General features: G+C 36.9%; 1 protein-coding gene across 5 annotated transcripts in view; it reads left to right on the forward strand.

Annotated features, from left to right (window-relative positions):
• Positions 1 to 18155, forward strand: part of ACSL3 (acyl-CoA synthetase long chain family member 3) — a 44676-nt gene that overhangs the window by 15599 nt on the left and 10922 nt on the right. For all 5 annotated transcript variants that reach the window (XR_014885413.1, XR_014885412.1, XM_085232598.1 and 2 more), the window contains exons 2-11: positions 821 to 1242; positions 6811 to 6988; positions 10868 to 10977; positions 12667 to 12805; positions 14436 to 14586; positions 15149 to 15272; positions 15512 to 15583; positions 16381 to 16520; positions 16656 to 16828; positions 17892 to 17966. Coding sequence is in view for 3 of the 5 variants with exons in the window: in XM_085232598.1 (XP_085088724.1) it covers positions 892 to 1242; positions 6811 to 6988; positions 10868 to 10977; positions 12667 to 12805; positions 14436 to 14586; positions 15149 to 15272; positions 15512 to 15583; positions 16381 to 16520; positions 16656 to 16828; positions 17892 to 17966 (1513 nt within the window). In the remaining 2 variants the exon portion in view is untranslated. The remainder of the gene's footprint in view (positions 1 to 820; positions 1243 to 6810; positions 6989 to 10867; positions 10978 to 12666; positions 12806 to 14435; positions 14587 to 15148; positions 15273 to 15511; positions 15584 to 16380; positions 16521 to 16655; positions 16829 to 17891; positions 17967 to 18155) is intronic.

Here is an 18155-nt window from a genome sequence, read left to right on the forward strand (position 1 = left end):
AAAACTATTTTTGTAATGGGCAGCTGACTCGCTGTTGCAGAAATTCATCTTTAACCGTTATGACAATTGTCTTTGATTTGCCAAGGTAATTTTAATTAATTTTGTTGATTGTGTGGATCTTTTGGATAGGCAGACTAATTTATTTACTCCGAATTAGGACATTGCATCATTGTATTCATTAGATACGATAAACTGTGCTTAAAAAAAAATAGTATATATAGTATACTGGTGTTTTAGTGGTAAGGGCACTGGAGGAAGTTGCACAATCTCTTCATAGTACTGTTGCTAGGATTTGGGCTGATTAGTGGCTGGGTGACCTGCGATCAGGTTTCCCTCATACAGAATGGTTACATGACATGTTTTCTTATGTTCTGTATGGAGGTCGGACACTGACAGCAGAAGGATGTGCAGATTGCTATTCAGATATACGTGCAGGTGTTCTAATGTGATCGGAGAGAGTCTTTTGAAATTGTGAATGAGTTGTGTTTGTCCTGAAATGTTACGTGGTTATATGTGTAATTTATGGAAAAACAAAAAACAAAAAACCAAACTCAAGTCTTGAATTCCATAACAACTCTGTATTTGTACTGTTTAACATCCAAAGAAATGCAAATACCAACAGCACTGCAGTCTGTTAAATGCAGCAGAAGAGTGTTTCCTCAGTATGGGTGGCTTGTGGTGTTTGTGTTGGGAGATTAAGGCTTCTGCCTGATTTCTGCATAGAGAAGCCTACTTCTGATACGTACTGTAATGCATATTGGAAAACATTCTCTCTCAAATACAGTTTACTGTTAACTTGTTGTTTATTTTTTTTTTGCAGATCTTTTTGGATCCCTGTCCGATTGCTCCATGGTCTCAAACTCTCCCCTGTAACTGTCACAAGGAGCCAAAATGAAGTTGAAGCATAACATCAACCCCGTTCTTCTGCAGTTTATAAACTTTATTATCTTGGTGTACACGGTTGTAACGTACATTCCTTGGTACATATTTTCAGGCTCAAGACAGGCTATAGCAAAATCCAAGCAGGTTAAGGCTAGACCTGTGAATAACAGGCCTGGGGCTGCGTACAGGTCTGTTAACAGTCTGCACTGCTTAGCTTCAGTTCTATATCCTGGCTGTGATACACTGGACAAAGTTTTTAAATATGCTAAAACTAAATACAGAGACAAAAAGCTCTTAGGAACGCGGGAAATCCTGAAGGAGGAAGATGAAATCCAGCCATCAGGAAAGGTTTTCAAAAAGGTAAGAGTTTTTGCAGTCTACCTTTTGAGAACTTTTTATTCCATGTATTTACTTTCTCTTGTAACATTTCTAGTCCGGCAGAGCAAGTTGGGAGGAGAAAAAGATAGCTGCTACCTCTTATTTACTTATTTACTTTAAGTATTTGGCTGGTGTAAGTGGCTTAAAGTTCTCTAAAGTAGGTAAGCAAAAAATATTTCCCTTTGTCTTATTCAAAATTATAATTAAAGGGAGTAAATAAAAGTAGTCAGTTTTCAGTGAAGTTAACCGTAAATTAAGAGTTTACAGTTTTACCCTGCATGTTCAGGTCTTTAATGGAACTTTTGCTTGGAGAAGGATTGCCCAGACTTTAATTGGAAAACTTTTATTCTCTTGGTATCCTTTAAGGTGATCTTCTCTGCTAATCTGTAATCGTAGTGCAGAGAGGGAGGTTTAATTTCAGTACAAAACTGCTGTTTGGAGAGACTGAGGCTTTTGTAGTCTTTAAAGATCAGGGTTTGTGTTGCTAGTAGTTGATTTATGTTTGATTAGAGGCATTTAAAAATGCATTGCCTAAAGAAGTGAACCAGAATACACATATGTGCAAAGAAGGGTTTGAGCCCTTTGCTTCTATGTTAGGTGTTATTAATTGTGTGCACTTCTAGGACTGTTTTTGGTTAAGGTTGGTTTTCTTGCAGAAGAAAAAGTTATCTCTGTGTAATAAAGGGGTCCTTAAACAATGCTTATTTTAAATTCTGATATAGTAATAAATCAGTTAATATCGCAGTAGTTGGCAAAATCTAGTTGAGTTGAAACCTTTACAGATTTGTTAGTGAAACTTCCTCCCAGTCATTAATTTTTCACTGAGTTCAGAAATGCACTTTTTTTTTTTTTTTTTTTTTGAAAAAAAGGTACATAGAATCTTTTTTGATTCATGCTTTGATGCCCTGTAAAGAAACAGAAAGGAATTGGTGTTGTGCAAAGTAAGGCTTCTGGGCACAGGTCAGAATTTTCTCTGCCTGTGATCAGTGCACTGTTCTTCAAATATAATTGGTAGCATAAGGCTTAAGATCTTAAGTTTTAGCCTTTCCTATTATGCAAACAACATACTCTGAATACTGGAAGCTTGAAGAATGTTGATGTTGACCTACTTAAATTACTTATTTTTTCAGTCTTGAGATTAGAAGTTACCTAAGCTAAGTAATTCTATCTAAGCTTGACACAACAGTTCATTATGATGGTTGATTGCCATGCTTGTCTTGATGCTATTCTGTTCCAAGTTGTGGAATTAGCAAGTAGCCTTACTTTATTTTTTTTTCTCCATTAGGAAGACAATATTTCTTATTACCTCATAGCACGTTTTAGCAAGTGACTAAATGTGAAAATTACACAAGGTGTCTTTGACTCTGAATGTCAGGGTTCTTCTTTGATTTTCATCTTTCATACCATGCATCTCTTCACTGCCCAGGTCCTGTTAGTGAAAGTTAAGGCTGAGGTTTAATGGTGCAGCTTTTTAAATAGGTACATGGCACTTCTCAGTTCTTACATGTAGTGCATGTAATTCATGTACCTTATGGGAGCTGCAAAACTTGCTGATTATTTTTTCCCTTTCAGAAGTTGAATGGAGTGGTGGGAATGGCTTATGCACTTATCTGAGGTCATCTGTACATCAGTGGCAACTCTGAATGTAGACCGTGGATCTGTGTACTGAATTGCATTGCCTGTTAGAAGATAGCTTTCTGATTTGCAGATTGCATTGGGCTAAATTAGCCTCAGTAATTTATCGAGTAAAGAAATATCCCCTCAAATTAAAACAAAGCTTCTGATTTTTAACAGAACCAAGTGTATGTCCACTTCAAGCTAAAATTATTTAAAGCTAGATTTACATCTTTAAGTTCACGTACTTTCTTAATTTAGAGAGCAGTGATATCCAAGATAATCTGTACTGTTTTTGGAACTCTATATTTTATATTATTGTTTGAAAGATCTATTCATGTGTAGTGGCTAAAGAAGCAGAAATTCATAGACTTTAAGTAAAAACAAACAAAACAAGCAGCAGAACAACAAAGATAGGAAATAGCGTGAGTTTAGATATTGGGTCATTATGGTGGCAGGAGTTTAATACAGAATCCGTGCTCTTCCTCACTTTATTAAAAAATAAAATAAAATAAAAAAAAAAGAGGCAAGAGAGACGAGCAGTGAGGTACAGGAAGAACCTTTCCTGGCAGCAGAGGAGTGCTGCAGTGCTCAGGGTGCCTGGTGCAGAAACCTGCTGGGGGCTGCAGGAAGCTTCTGGCTGTGATGGACAGAACAAAGGTAGCTTGTGATGATGAAAAACGCCATAGGTGCTCCTAGGTAATCAGTATTTTAGTGAGCATGTAGTTCTTCATTTTTATTGTTTCCAAAAACGTTCAGCTTCAAATTGTAGTTGAGATTCTCTGAGGCTTCTGAGCTATTTGTCAGCAGACTGCAAATGGTCAGTGAGGTTGGGCAGTTCCATGACTGTGTGCCTGCTCTGCCTTTCAGAACATTTTGTGATACCTTCATGCTAAAAATATATATATGTATTGTCTAGAGCTGCCCTACACTCCAGGTTAAAAAATGTTCACCAGGCAGCAAATACTTATTCTTTGATAATTTGATAAATTTCCCAATATTAATTCAGTAGTGGTATTAAATATTTTCCAGCATTAAAGGATAAGATTGAAGTATTTTTACTAACTTGCAGGTTAAATCTGGTTAAAAGCTGATGCACTAGAGGGCAGTGTCTTTCTACTCACGCACTATTCTAAGGAAACATTGAGAGGTGCCGTCTCTTCTGATTTCATGTTTGGTTTTACGTGCCTGTTTAAACAGTTCTGAATAATCTTGGCTCCTTGGCCATTCTCTTGCAAACTTTCAGACAGTTACTTTCTTGGCATGTGTCAATAGTGAGAGCAGGGAGAGGTTCTGAAAGCTGCAAAGTAAAGTGTGTGGGTGAATGTCCAAAAGATTATGGCACTTACCATCGGCCTTAACAGCTCCTTATAGAAAGTTTACACAAAAAGGGCCGAGGAGGGAGATGTGTTTGAAGATGGGTACTCAGACATCGGGAAGGATGTGTGAAACCATAAGCTGTGCTGCATCCTGCAAAGGAAGCATGCAGGGAAGTGCAGAAGAAGGGAACGTATACAAAAGAGGTATGTTAATGATGGAGGGAGAGGATAGGAAAGAGACTCTGGGTGTGGGGAGGGAATGAACATGGGAATTCAAATACACAGAAGGCAGTAGCAAAAGTAAAAGCCAGCATAGACTAGTTAAGGAAAGTCTTAGTGACTCACACTCACCAATGTTCTCCAGAAATGCAACTTTCAGTATATTATTCCCTTTCTGCAGGTTGCCTCCTGTTTCAGGAAAGCAAAGCACCAGTAGGGCCTTTTTTCACTGCTTTGTATCAAACTGGCTTAAACAGTGAGGATACATTATTTAAGAAACTGAAAGGGAGAAAGAATCACAAATGTTATTCAGAAAGATCAGTTTTTTTACTGTTTGGTGATTTATTATTTCAACTCTGGCAAGTTACACCACAGATGGTGAAAAAGACCAGAGGTTGTTGATTTACTAGTTGGCGAAGCTACCTGAAGTGGTAACAAGAACCTGCTGCTTTTTCCTGCTGCTGTTTAAGAGTAGCATTCTGATACCCTTCTGTAAGTGGAGAATGGTGGTAGAAAGGGTGTTGCTTTAAATTGCTTTGTACTGGTGAGTTTTGTTGAAACTTTCCAAGATGTTCGGGGGGGGAAAAGTTTCTCAAGCTGAAATTAAAATTTGAAATAATTGAAGTTTTAATGGATAGAAAAACGTGTGAGGTTTTTTGTTTGTTTTTGAAACATTAAAATGTTCCCATTCCAGAAACACTTTGGTGTGTTAAAGTGGCTGGCATGCCAGGTCCCTGTCACTGACATGTTAGCAGCCAGTCGGTGCCCAGGCACTGTGCCCGTGGGGTTGCCAGCAGCCACGCGTGACCAGGCAGCATCCTGCAGTGGTTCTCTGGCAGGACAGCAGGGGAGTTGCTGGTGAGCCTCCTTCAGTAAGGGTTTTGGTTCTGGGGCAGCCTACTTGTCTGTGAGGCTGTTTCTGTAAATAAGACAGGGAATCTTGAGCAGATGTGTGTGAGATCTGTTTATTTTTTTGGTGGTAGTGCTGTTGTTGGCAAGTATTGTTTTTTTGTTTTGATAAATGATATTTTCTAATGAAAATGCTTTTGAAGTTTCCAAGCATCTTTCTGTGTCTGTCCTGAGTTAAAGTGTTGTTTCCCTAAATGTGGGCATTATTGAGGAGTATGGATTAAGGCTGTAGTGAGTACAACTCAGTCAGCAGTAAATTTCAGCAGCTTGAAAAAGTGTGTTGATAAAAGAAATGTATTGGAATTTTGTTTTCTTTCTGTTAAAATTCAAGAGAGACTTTCAAATTCATTCATTTTGCTAGGAAGTCTGGAAATACAGCCTTGTTAGAAATGTGGTTACATGTCCAAGTTAGACGTTCCAATCTGTAATCTCAAAACTTAGATAAATCTGAAAAACAGAATGGGGCGATGGGGAAGAAGTTTGCTTATCTGACTTTGTTTTGTAGTGTTTGTGTGCATTTATTATTAATGCTCTCTAGCCAAAGGAAAGGTCTAAAATACTTGACCGATTAAAATGGTGGTGTTCAAAATTGGCAGGGTGCTTGTAGCTGGATAATATAGGTAAATAATAGACTGAAAATGCAGTACAAAATGTCTTTGTCTTGCATCTATGTATGAAAATTTCTAGGATATCCTCTAAATAACTTCTTACTTGGTGAGAAAATGGCACTGCAAGGTACAAGCATACACATAGGAACCTGCTAGGTACTGAACTGTAAATTCAAATCCAATTTTACTGTGCACCAACTTTCCATACAGATGGAAAGTGCGGTTGCCTAACTTTTTCCACATGGCTTTTCAGTGCTGAGGTTTGCCGGCAGTTTCCCATCTTCTGTCCCACTTCTGTTTTGGCAGTAAAACATGGCAATAAGATTGTTCCTCTGCCCCCGACGTTTGTTTCAGAACAAACAAAGGGAATGGAATTTCATAATTTCTGTCAGAACCCACGGACACAGTGCTTTCTGGATTCCAGTTTGTTAGTCTTCCGTAAGAACAAACACCTTCGTGTCGTATTTGTGCAGGAGAATCTTAGTCCAAATGTCTAAGAAAGCAAATGCACAGAAAGACTTGTATTAGCTAGAACTTGTCACACTCTATTTGAGAAAAAAGCTTTGTGAAACCAAAGGCATTTGGGTCAGATAATCACAGCCTTTCTTAGGGTTTCTGAACTGCCAAATGCAGTGGTAATTGTGTGTTTTCCTATTGTGAAAACCAAAACAGAGGCGGTAATGTGCATGGAGATGTTGCAGTATTTGTGTTGGAGCTTCCACAGCTGCTGTAATTTTTGGCAAGAATATTTTCATTATTAATAAACCGGTGTTACAATTTAAACAGCTTCAGACATCTGCAGCTTATTCGCATGGATAAGGTTGCAGAGGACACATGTTAAGGCTTTTTGTTTTTTAAATTGAATTTATTATTCTTGTTAGGTCATCCTTGGCAAGTACACCTGGCTTTCATATGAAGATGTATACATCAAAGCTGTTAATTTTGGAAATGGCTTAGCAGTGTTGGGTCAGCAACCAAAGACAAACATTGCTATCTTCTGTGAGACTAGAGCTGAGTGGATGATTGCAGCACAAGCCTGCTTTATGTGCAACTATCAGCGTAAGTATGAGCCTTTCCTAAAGATTTAATTTCTTTTGATGTAAGAGGATAGCGTGAAAATAAACCTCACTCTTCACTGTAGACACTAAGAGAAGTTTATATAGGACACTGAGGATTTTTTCCCCCTTTAAAAAATAATAATAATGCTGTGTAAGATAGAGACTGTACTTTGTAGTTACTTTACTGAGTTGAGAAACCTGTAGCATTTGCAGGTGGGTTATGGTTTCAGTAAATATATCTTGCTCAATTAATTTCTGAGAGAGGCTTATTTTCTTCTAATCTCAAATCAGTACATATTCCCAAGTTCCTGAAAACAAACAAACAAAAATCACACGTGAATTCATTGACTCGATTTAAGGAGTTGATGTCAAACTTTAATCTGTGCAAGTTTTATTTTCACTGGATATTTCGTCAGTTCTTCAGTTGTGATTTTAGTTAGTTTATTGTATTGTTATCTCTAAGAGTGAAAATGAATGGGTGAGTCTTGAGCTTATTTTGGAGAGCTCTTTCTAATTAGAAAGCTTCTTAGTAACTCCTCTTCCAAAGTATAAGCTCCATGGTTTGGTATGAGGATTATTGGCCATTTCATCACCATGACTTAATGTGTCCTTCACCTAACGGTAAGTCTGTGGTGGGGACATCCTCAGGGGAACATTCCTTATTTTCACATTGGGCACTCTAAAAGCTGTAGTTCCTCGTGGGCCTAGGCCTCTTCTTGCCCATGCCATGTTTATTCTTCCTTTATAAGAACCAGGTCATAAAAGCCAGATGTGCAGAAACTTCTGGTTTAGTACCTAGTTACAGTAAAGGAGTGTATCACACAGACTTCTCTCAGGTTTTGGAAGCGAACCTGACAAAATTGTATCTAAAATGATCCCTCTGTGCTATAAATATCAGTTTGTTTATTTGATTAAACCACAGAGTTATGAATACGTAGCAGTTCTCGCATGGTTCTGTGTGGTTACCTTCTGTGTTGAAATACCAAAATGAGTCCCGAGGAGGGCTGTCAGGATGGTGGAGTGGTTGGAAGACGTGGCATAGGAGGAGAGGCTGATAGGAAAACATCTGTTCAGCATTTTATCCCATTTTACTGCTCAATTCCTTTTATTACTTTTGGGATCTGCTAGATTCCTAGTGGTCATCCTGGGAATAAAATACAAAGGCTTGCATCGGTTATCTTCACATTGGAAGTGAAGTACACTTACAAATACTAGGAGGATTTTGTAATTTGGAAAAAAGAAATCTGAGATAGTGAGTGCATGGATGTCGTGTGTAGAATGTTATGCATATGTTTTTGATTTGGTTGAATTAGTGTTTTAAATTCCTGTGTTGAGACGTGCTTCAGCACACTGTCTGATGTGATGTTTAGCATCTGAGCTGTGTGTCATCTTACATGAACTTGGCTGACTTTTGTATTGGCAGATGATGATATCATGCAGTATTCATGGAATCATGTTGCTCAGTTTGAATGAATTATAGAATTCAGTTTTTGTTGAAGTTATAGTGTGGCAAGACATTACTAAATTACTTAAATTAACACTTCTTAGTTTTCAGATACCAAATCAGCTAACTGCAACCGCTCTGGTAGCATGGCATTCTTTGAGTGTGAAATGTGTTAAATCTGATGGTAGGTGCACAGCATGCACACCAACAGACCAGGTTCACGTGCCTTGTACTTGGTATTAGAAAGGAGCCTTTTATACTTCAGAATTAGAGAGATTCAATCTTATGTATTGCACATACAAGTGGCTTGATGATAAGAAATACTGTATGTTCTTGATTGTCGTATTTACATCTTTTTGAAACTATGTAAGTCTTGTATTTGCTAGAGTAGAGTGGGATTGGTAGTTGAAAAATAGGGGGGGGAAATGGTTTTCTACCAGTGTGTCCTCTCTTCATCTGCAACGAATTGTTCAGTGGTGTGAGCAGATGCAAGACCTGGGTGTTTATAATCAAATAAAGAAGTAAATAGGAAAGGTTATGGTTTTGTTTTTCAGTCATACTTTCCTGAAACTTGAGCAGAAGTGCTTTTGTCAGAATTGGTTTTGCTGAAGCCTGTAAAGATATACCTTACTTTTTCTTTCTGAGGTACGATGGGTTCAGCAGTCTAGTTATGTTGAAATAAACGGTGAAAAAAATCCTATTGCTTTAAGACAAGATTCTGTATAATTAGCTGGCAAATGTAGTGTTATTGCTTTATTTTTTTTTCCTTTTTTCAGATTAGATCAATTTCTGTAGCAGAAATTGTAAGATCCCCTTTGCGTTTAATACTCAGTTTTATTATTGTATGTGTAAAGATGAACAAAGATAATCCTGTTTTGGTCTGTCTTCAAGGGAAAAACAGGAGGGATGAGAAGGGAATACTGGAACCACTTTCAGATGTGCCTGAAAATGTTTTAGGTGCCAGTGTGGAGCAGTGACTCAGTTTGTTTCTCCTCGTGACATCAGTACTCCATCTTATAAGTGGTGTATCTCTGTTTTTTTTTTTTCCCTTGATGCATTTATTTTGTGGATGAGTAATTATGTAAATGGTTATTTCAGACATTATACTTTTCTTTCCAAGCAGCACAGCATCTCAGTTGTGCTTGTTGGCCTGGGGAGGCTGAATTTCTGCGAGATGTTTATATAACAGGGGTCACTGAAGTAAGGAGGGAGAGCTCGTGGGAACTAGTGGAGGCACTCTTCTGGACTTTGCTCCCACCAAATTAAAGAAAACACAGTGCATGTGCGTTTGCCCTGCAACAGTTCTGAACTATGATAGACTGTTTGAACAAGGAAAAAATAAATAGAGGTCAACTATTTACTTCTCTGTGTAAGAAATGCCTGATTTTGAGCTCTTCCTTACTGTGCTGTAGTGAGTAACTCCGTACAAAAGAAATACAAAAGAAAGTCAGATACTTCGTTATATAAGTTATAAAACTTAGACCACTGATGTTGCTGTTATTAATAATTGTGATACCTGATTCTGTAACATTTTTGAAATGTGAGCTATACTAAATTGTTATACCTCTGTTTAGTGTTAAGCTTGGGGAAAAAAGACATTACCTTGTTTGTTTGTTTTCTTGAGAGCAATTCCTCTCTTCCTTTCAGAGCTGCCTTTCCTCCCAGATCCCTTCCTTCCTTGTCTCACGCAGTTCCCATAAAAGTGGCAGGGAATGAAATTGGGTTTTTTAAAATAGTCAGCCTGAAATAAATGTGGATTAATGCTCTATCACTGATGAGCTGCCCTTACATACAGGAAACAGTTTTTCCAATAGTCAATTTCCAAAGTATTTAATTTTCTTGCTATTCTGTGTTGTCATGATGTCAGTTCAGTGTCTGGTGATTGTGGTGGTTATTAAATTGATTATTAATTATTTGTATTTATTAAATTGATGGGAGAATATGATAGTCTCAGACATAATACTGAATGTAAGTAGTAATCTGCTGATAATTTCTTACTAGCAGTCCGTCTAGGCTAGTGACAACACTTCTGAAAAGAGGAGTCAAGTAAATATTTGCTGTTTCTTTCTTGTGTGCAAGACAACTGTTTAAACAATGAATTTATTGAGTACAGATGCATGATTAAAAACCATGAAGATACAATAGTAGATCTAGAATAGGATAATATGGTTTTAATATGTGTAACTAGAGCTTGAGAAGTAGTAAAGTCACATATGCTTTACTTACTCTTTATTCCCACTCTAACTGAAAATTATGCTGTATTTAAATCATGTAATATGTATTTTTAAAGCACAAAATTATACCACTTTTGTAATAGCTGACAAGTATTTTGACTGTTTGCCTAACTGGGAGCAGGTTAATCTCATCCCTTTACTGTAAACTGTACTCGAAAGTGTAAAGTAAGGTTCACCAGTTTCTTTTTTTTTTTTGTTTCAGTTGTTACTCTGTACGCTACCCTAGGAGGTGCAGCAATAGTACATGGCCTAAATGAAACAGAGGTGACCACCATCATTACTAGTAAAGAGCTGATGCAAACAAAATTGAAGGTAAAAAAGTGTTATTTGTATCTTTTTTCCAGTATATCTGTTCTTACTGTTAAAAGGTTTGGTAGCTGTATGAAATGGTGAATTGCCATTCTGTAGTTTTGCCTCTTATAGAATGAGGTCTTTGTATCTGTCTTCGAATTTAAAAAATGATAGCTTTCAGATTTAGGCTCCAGGATGACTTCTGAAAGCAGGATGAACCATTTGTGCTATTGAAGAGCTGCAGTCCTGTCTGAAACAGCACCTCCACAAGAACTGCTGTGGTTTCTGGGTGAATTTAGAGCCTATAAACTCAACTGTTGAAGGAAGTGGGAGGAACAGAAAAATGTATAAACTATATATGAATAACTGTATGTGATTATACTCTTGGATTATTCTTGGATGTATTCCCAGCAGAGAATTAATGACTTACATCTCTAGATCGGTGCTTGAAGAGTCAGAGCTGTTTTCTAGTGCAAAGAAAGCTTATGAAACATTAGTATCTCTTTTTAAAATAAAACAAAACTCTCAAAATGTGTTTTGTATTTAACTTTATGATTTCATTTAAACCAATAAATCCTTGCAATCCATTAAGAATAGTTCAAAGTTTTAATGTCATGCCTTAACCAGCAGGAGTTCTAGGTGGCTTGTTTCGAACTCCAGTGTGCTGGAACTGATCTGTTTCTTAGCTGTTTTCATAAGGAGGACTTCTAAAATTTGATTGCTCCGTTCTCTGTAAGCTTTGATTTTGAGGGTACGACTGAGTTGGTGTCAGCTACTTACTGTGGCATGTCAGTTGGCCAACTGCTGTGGAATCTACAGGCTGGCAGGACTCACAGCTTAGGTAACTTATCCCTGTGTTGTTACTGGCAGGCCAAGAGGTATATGAAACAAATGTCATGTGGTAACTTTGTGATGGTTTGTTTATTTGGCAAAGGCCTGAGTTCAGGATACCTGCTGTTTTTTGAGACCTTACCGACCCAGGTAGAACAGGTGGAACTATGCTTTTGTATGAGTTAAGCTACAGTGGATGTGAGGAAGTAGATCTTTCATGTAGGGGAGTTGTTTAATTAAAAAAATTGTGTGTTATTGCTGCATTTTGAATGAGAATTTTCCAAACTTTGTTTCTTTCTCTTAAATTACTGGAATGATACTGTATATAGTGCAAACTGGCATAAATAATCATTGTAAGAAAATGAATTTTTCTGCTAGAGATTCCATCTTCTTTCTTTAGAACTTTAGTAACTATTTTAGAACTCATAGTTTGCTTGAAATACCTAACCAGTACATAAGCACTTTTTGTATTTTTTGCTTGGTGTTGGTTATTTCAGATAAGCATAGTAATCAAGTGGTGACCAAAGTATTATTGTGAGCTCCACGATGCCCAGGGCCTTTTCTTCTCAGTGTTCTGTGAGAGTGGATAGTCAATCTCTGCTAACCTTCATAGTCTTAAGTGTGTGCTTCTCTTGAAATAAGACCCTGATGAATAAATAGTTGGAGAAATGTTTGAACTTGTAAATGGAAAGTTCAATTATTCCCACAAATCTAAATGTGGAAAACTTCAACCTTTGTAGCCATGTAAGCTAGACAAGTTTATGCTTCGTATTTTAAATCTTCAAATATTTTATGCTTTTTTTTTTTTTTGATGTATGCAATAGATAACTTTTTCTCTTGTTCACTCAAACCTCATGATTAACGTTTGAATTTCTACAGGAAATTGTTTCTCAAATTCCACGGCTGCGACATATTATTACAGTGGATGGCAAACCAACAACATGGTCAGAATTTCCCAAAGGTGTCATTGTTCACACTATGGCTTCTGTGCAAGCTATGGGAGCCAAGGCAGACAGTGGTAGGTTACCTTTTCTTTCTGTTTGGTTCATCTGTCCTAATTTGTTCCTACCTGATTTACTATAATGTAAACTTGGAGAAATTGCAGGTCTCAGAAAACTATGCAGTTAATAAAATGCATTTAATAAAAATGGTCTTTTCCACAAGCAAGCATCCACGCATGCTGAAGAAAAATGTTTAGGATAAGCATTTAGGCCAGGGCAGAAACTTAAAACACATTCGTATGGTCAGTTGTATTTGAAAACAGGTTATTTAAACCACACAGAGAAAATAATTCTGCATTTTATAGCAGAAAGCTCAGTAAATCGCTACCATGAAATTTTGTTAGAGTCACAAATAAGAAAATGTAAAATAGTTACCTAAATCTGATAGAACTTGGTCACTATTATATTTCTGAAAGTATCAATCTATAGTCTCGATTTCTTGACCTATTTCTAACCTTTGCAACATTTTTAAAATTAAAAGATGGAATTTTAGATGTTTAACTTGTCAGAGCAAAATTTTTATTCAGCTCTGAAGAGTAGTTGTATCTTAAGATTTCCTTGTATTCAATACTTTTTGTTCCTGTTTTCTCTGTTTTCAGAGTATTTTAACCACTGAAAGCACACAAATGTTGGGGTTAATTGTGTTTTAGGAGCATTATGGGTGATTAGTCCATCTGCTGCTAAAGTTTAGGGGTATGTCAGGTTTGTTGGTGACATGATGGCCTCTCAACTTTTTGTAAAAAGGTGTCTAATCTTCTTTCTCCAGTTTTTCAAACACTGTATGCTGTAAACAATAATAAAAGGACGTTACCTTTGAGTTAGCTGCTCAGAAATTATGGAATACTACAAGTAATTATTTATGCTCAAGAATGTTCTACTCACATATTAAGTAAATGAGTTTATTTTTATGTTGTTTCCTCTGTGTTGGTTACTGTGCAGGATGGACAGGGTTCAGTGAGTGTAAACTCTTAAATAAGCTTTCACTGTTCTCATAGAGTGTACATGTTGTGCTCCATGTATTACGCATTATGCAGCATTTCCTTTGAGTACACAGTTGTTTTCATATTTTCTTGTTTTCTGTGCAAGTATTTGAAAACACTTTAATCTGTTAAAGTTGTTGAATTTAAATGTTTATGGAAATTGGAGCTCATGTTGGCCCAGCAGAACCATGTCCTGACTGCTACAGATGAAGCAGTATGCTGTTCCTCTTCTGGGAAGTGCATTGCAAAGTAGATTTCTAAATGGGGATTTACCTTGTACTAGCTTAGAACCAGTGCAGCATACTTTTTTTTATAAGCGTATGAAGCTGAGAGGCATTTTGGAGAAGTGAAGATCTGCCCATTTCTGTCCTCAACAGGAATACAGGAAACAGAAGATAAAACGTTGTTTCAGTAGGCTGGAGCAGTCACTGGAAGTATTACTCAGCTCATACAAAGAAGTTCCTTATCTTTGTGAAGGCCTTTAAGCATGACCACAGTCTTTTCAAATGAAAGCAAAATGTAGTAGCAATAGTCACAAGTATCATATTAGAACAATTGTTATAGTATGTTAGCTTGTAAGATCTCCCGATCTGGTAGGCCTTTCATGCATTGTATGTTCTCTCTTTCTTTTTTTTTTTTTTTTTTTTTTTTTAAATGAAAATTGCAGGAAGCAAACAGCAAGCCAGGCCTGTACCCTCTGATATTGCAGTGATCATGTACACAAGTGGATCCACAGGAATTCCCAAAGGAGTTATGATCTCCCACTGCAACATAATTGCTGGTATAACTGGAATGGCTGAAAGGATTCCAAATCTGGGGTATGTACCAACTCTTACTCAAAGATGCACGTGGGTAGCTGCATATAATTATTGTGTAAAATATGAAGTGTTATATTGGTCTGTCTTTGACCCGTCAGATTATGCACTGATGTCTGAGCATCTTCCAGTACTGTGTTAAATGCCACGAGTGTTCCATGTGTTTCTTTCTCATCATCTGTAACTGGCAAGACTGGGACGCAAAGCCTGTGAAGCTGCCTTGCAGTAGAGTGGTTGAAATCTGCCTTCAGCAGTACTTCTTTAGCTAGTACTACATTCTGTGGTTTGTTTCTGTTTAGTGCAGATTTTAATACCATCTGCAGAGTTGCTTGTGCAGCTTTAGCACAGTTAACAGTCTTGGGATGCGTAAACATCACACTTCATTCACACTGTAAACTTACAATACTACTTAGGCAATTTTTGAGACTAAGCCCATCATTCTTGAAGTATGGTCATAAGCTCTTAGGCATTCTTCCACTTATAGTTCTTCTGAAAGCTCTGAGTAAATTTGGCTTAGTGACTTTAATGGTATGGTATAAACCTCTCTCTTAAAAATTCTTTTCAGGGAAAAAGACATTTACATTGGCTATTTGCCTCTTGCCCATGTTCTGGAGCTGAGTGCTGAACTTGTGTGCCTGTCTCATGGATGCCGTATTGGTTACTCTTCACCTCAGACATTGGCTGACCAGGTATGTTATTGATGTAAGCCCATATGGAGAGGGAAGAAAAAAAAAATAAATCACTCGTGTCAGTTCTTGGTCATAGATCCCAAGAAACAGGATATTGGCAGTTATGACTGATACACTGAGGTAGTTTAATTGTTGACAAGAAAATTAAAATGATCATTTGGAAGATGTGCTATGTCATTTTGTTTCTTAAGTTAAAAGTCTTGAAATGTGCCTGCTGATAAACTTGTTCTTCATTTTAGTCCTCTAAAATCAAGAAAGGAAGCAAAGGTGATGTTACTACACTTAAACCAACTCTAATGGCAGCTGTCCCGGTAAGTTGCTGAAGGATATAACAATGTTAAAGATGTAATTCATAATTTAAACGTTATCATCAAAATAAATGCATAGATTGTTAAAAAATAAAAAGTAGAATCTTGGATGTGAAGGTAGAATTGATATTTATTTTTATATGATGATGTTGATTCTCAATGTGTCATAAACTTTGAAAAAGTTTAAATAGCTGTGGGGATTACACTGCCATTTTAGTTATCTGTTCATCATAATATGCTCGTATGTATGCACATACTATGTATTTACATGTCTGTATACTTCCTTCACAAAAGCTGTTTATAAATCATATACATATGATATATAAAAACAGAGAACCACGCCTACAATAATACACACATGATTTGGAAACAGCCACTGTGTGATGAAAATAGCCCTTGACACAGACTTCCTTTGTGTCATTAAATCTTTTCTGAGAAGAGAGGCTGCATTTCCACCTTGTAACCTGTTAAGGACAGTATTTGCTTGTTTAGCAGTGTGCTAGATTTCACACTAGTTTGTGATGTGAGTGCAAGATGGTAGTGAAGAGAGACATGGACTCTGTCTTGTGTAATACTTACAAGGAGGTGGGTAGTTGGCAGCAGACAGACTGGGATTGAGCAGTGATCCTGTTCAGATTCTTGCTCTCCTCATTTAATTTTAGTGTTTTGTTATGTTTTACTAATGGAAGAGGAAACAGCTGGGAGTGGTTGGTTGTCTGAACTATATCATAACATCTAGATCATTTTCTTGTATTGGTTGTGTGACTTCTTTTACTTTGAGTTGGTCTTTCTTTAACTAGGAAATTATGGATCGAATCTACAAAAATGTCATGAATAAGGTAAATGAAATGACGAGTTTCCAGCGAAATCTATTTATATTGGCCTACAATTACAAAATGGAACAAATTTCCAAAGGTTACACGACCCCGCTCTGCGATAGGTAATTTTAAATTTATTTTTAATGGCATCAAAAAGTGTGTCTCAAGTCTTACCATGTGAAAGAATCTCAAATACAAAATCAGATACTCTGTTGTTTTGTTTTTAAGCAATAAATATTCTTATCTTTGTATTTTAGCCTTATTTTCCGGAAAGTACGAATGCTGCTAGGTGGAAAAATTCGCATCCTGCTTTGTGGAGGAGCTCCACTCTCTGCAGCAACTCAGCGATTTATGAACATTTGTTTCTGTTGCCCTGTAGGGCAGGGGTATGGGCTCACTGAATCAGCTGGAGCTGGAACAATCACGGAAGGTTGGTGTTGGTGGATCCTGCGGGGTGCTGTGATCCATGCTGCATGCTCTGCATTGACAGTCTTTGACAGTGCCTTCATTTGGTTTATGCCTTATAATATAATTGGGAAATCCTGGGAATTTCTCTTCATCAAAAAATTAATGAAACATTTTAATTTTGACGCACTGTGATGGCCACATACAGAATCAAGTGTTCTCACTTGTGATAGTGTGAATGGGATCTTGGCAGCATTGTATTTACTGGCTGAAGTGAATAAATTTGATCTTATTTTGGTGTGTGTATAGAAACATTAGGAAGATAATAGTAATAAAAAAAAATGGAATGCAAAAACCTGTGCCAGACTTCAACTTCATGGAACCTCCATGATTCCATTTGCCCCTTAGTCCTAAAATTTCACTCATTCTGTGGTGGCAAAACCACTCCGAGATCCTGTTTTTTTTTGGCAGTGGTGTGATATATCAGATGGTCAGATAAGGATATCTGAGGCTCATTGCTAGATCATGCTGGATTGTAGAACAAGTATTATGTTCCTTGATGACCACAGATTACTGGTATGTGGTTTTTGGTAATAGTTCTTAGAAGTTTAGGGAAAGTAATAGTGGAATTGTAATATGAGTGATGCCCTCCCCAGTAATTATGTCTGTGAAGGTGCTCGGGTGCAGAAGTGTTGGGGACTGAAAGCAGGAAAGTAGATTAAAAAAAAAAAATAGAATCTTCAAATTTTTACGAAATGTTATTTGTTGTCATTTCAAAGTCATGCAAGTACTATTAAAAGGTGTGATGCTTTCTGCAGTGTGATCCATGTGGGCAGCTTATCATCAGAGCTTTGTTGTTGTGGCTGGAGCTACCTCCAAACAAAGACATCTGTTCTCTTTCACGATAGAAGTTTTATGTGTGTTACCTTGATATATCCTTTGCTTGTTTTGTTCTGTTCTATTGTATACATTAAACTTCAGGAATAAAATAAATGAATAAAGTGAACAAAGTACATGATAACATAAATTTTTTTCTACTCTTTTTTTTAATCTGGAAATTCCTTTTTTTTTTTTTTTTAATATTGTAGTTTGGGACTACACTACAGGGAGAGTGGGAGCACCTTTGGTTTGCTGTGAAATCAAGTTAATGAACTGGGAAGAAGGTGAGAAATCTTATATGTGATTAAATGATTGTGTATTTGCAAGAACTTCAAGCTAGATTCTATTGGACTTTGCTTGGTAGTAATTACTAGAAGACTATTTTTCTTCTTAACCCTACTTTTACCTGTATAATCTTCAGGGAGAGCAGTTTCTATGTTTGAAACCATTTTTTATATTTAAAAAAATATCTA

Source organism: Meleagris gallopavo, chromosome 11, assembly GCF_905368555.1.
Source record: "Meleagris gallopavo chromosome 11, MGAL_WU_HG_1.1, whole genome shotgun sequence".
Classification (NCBI taxonomy): Eukaryota; Metazoa; Chordata; class Aves; order Galliformes; family Phasianidae; genus Meleagris; species Meleagris gallopavo.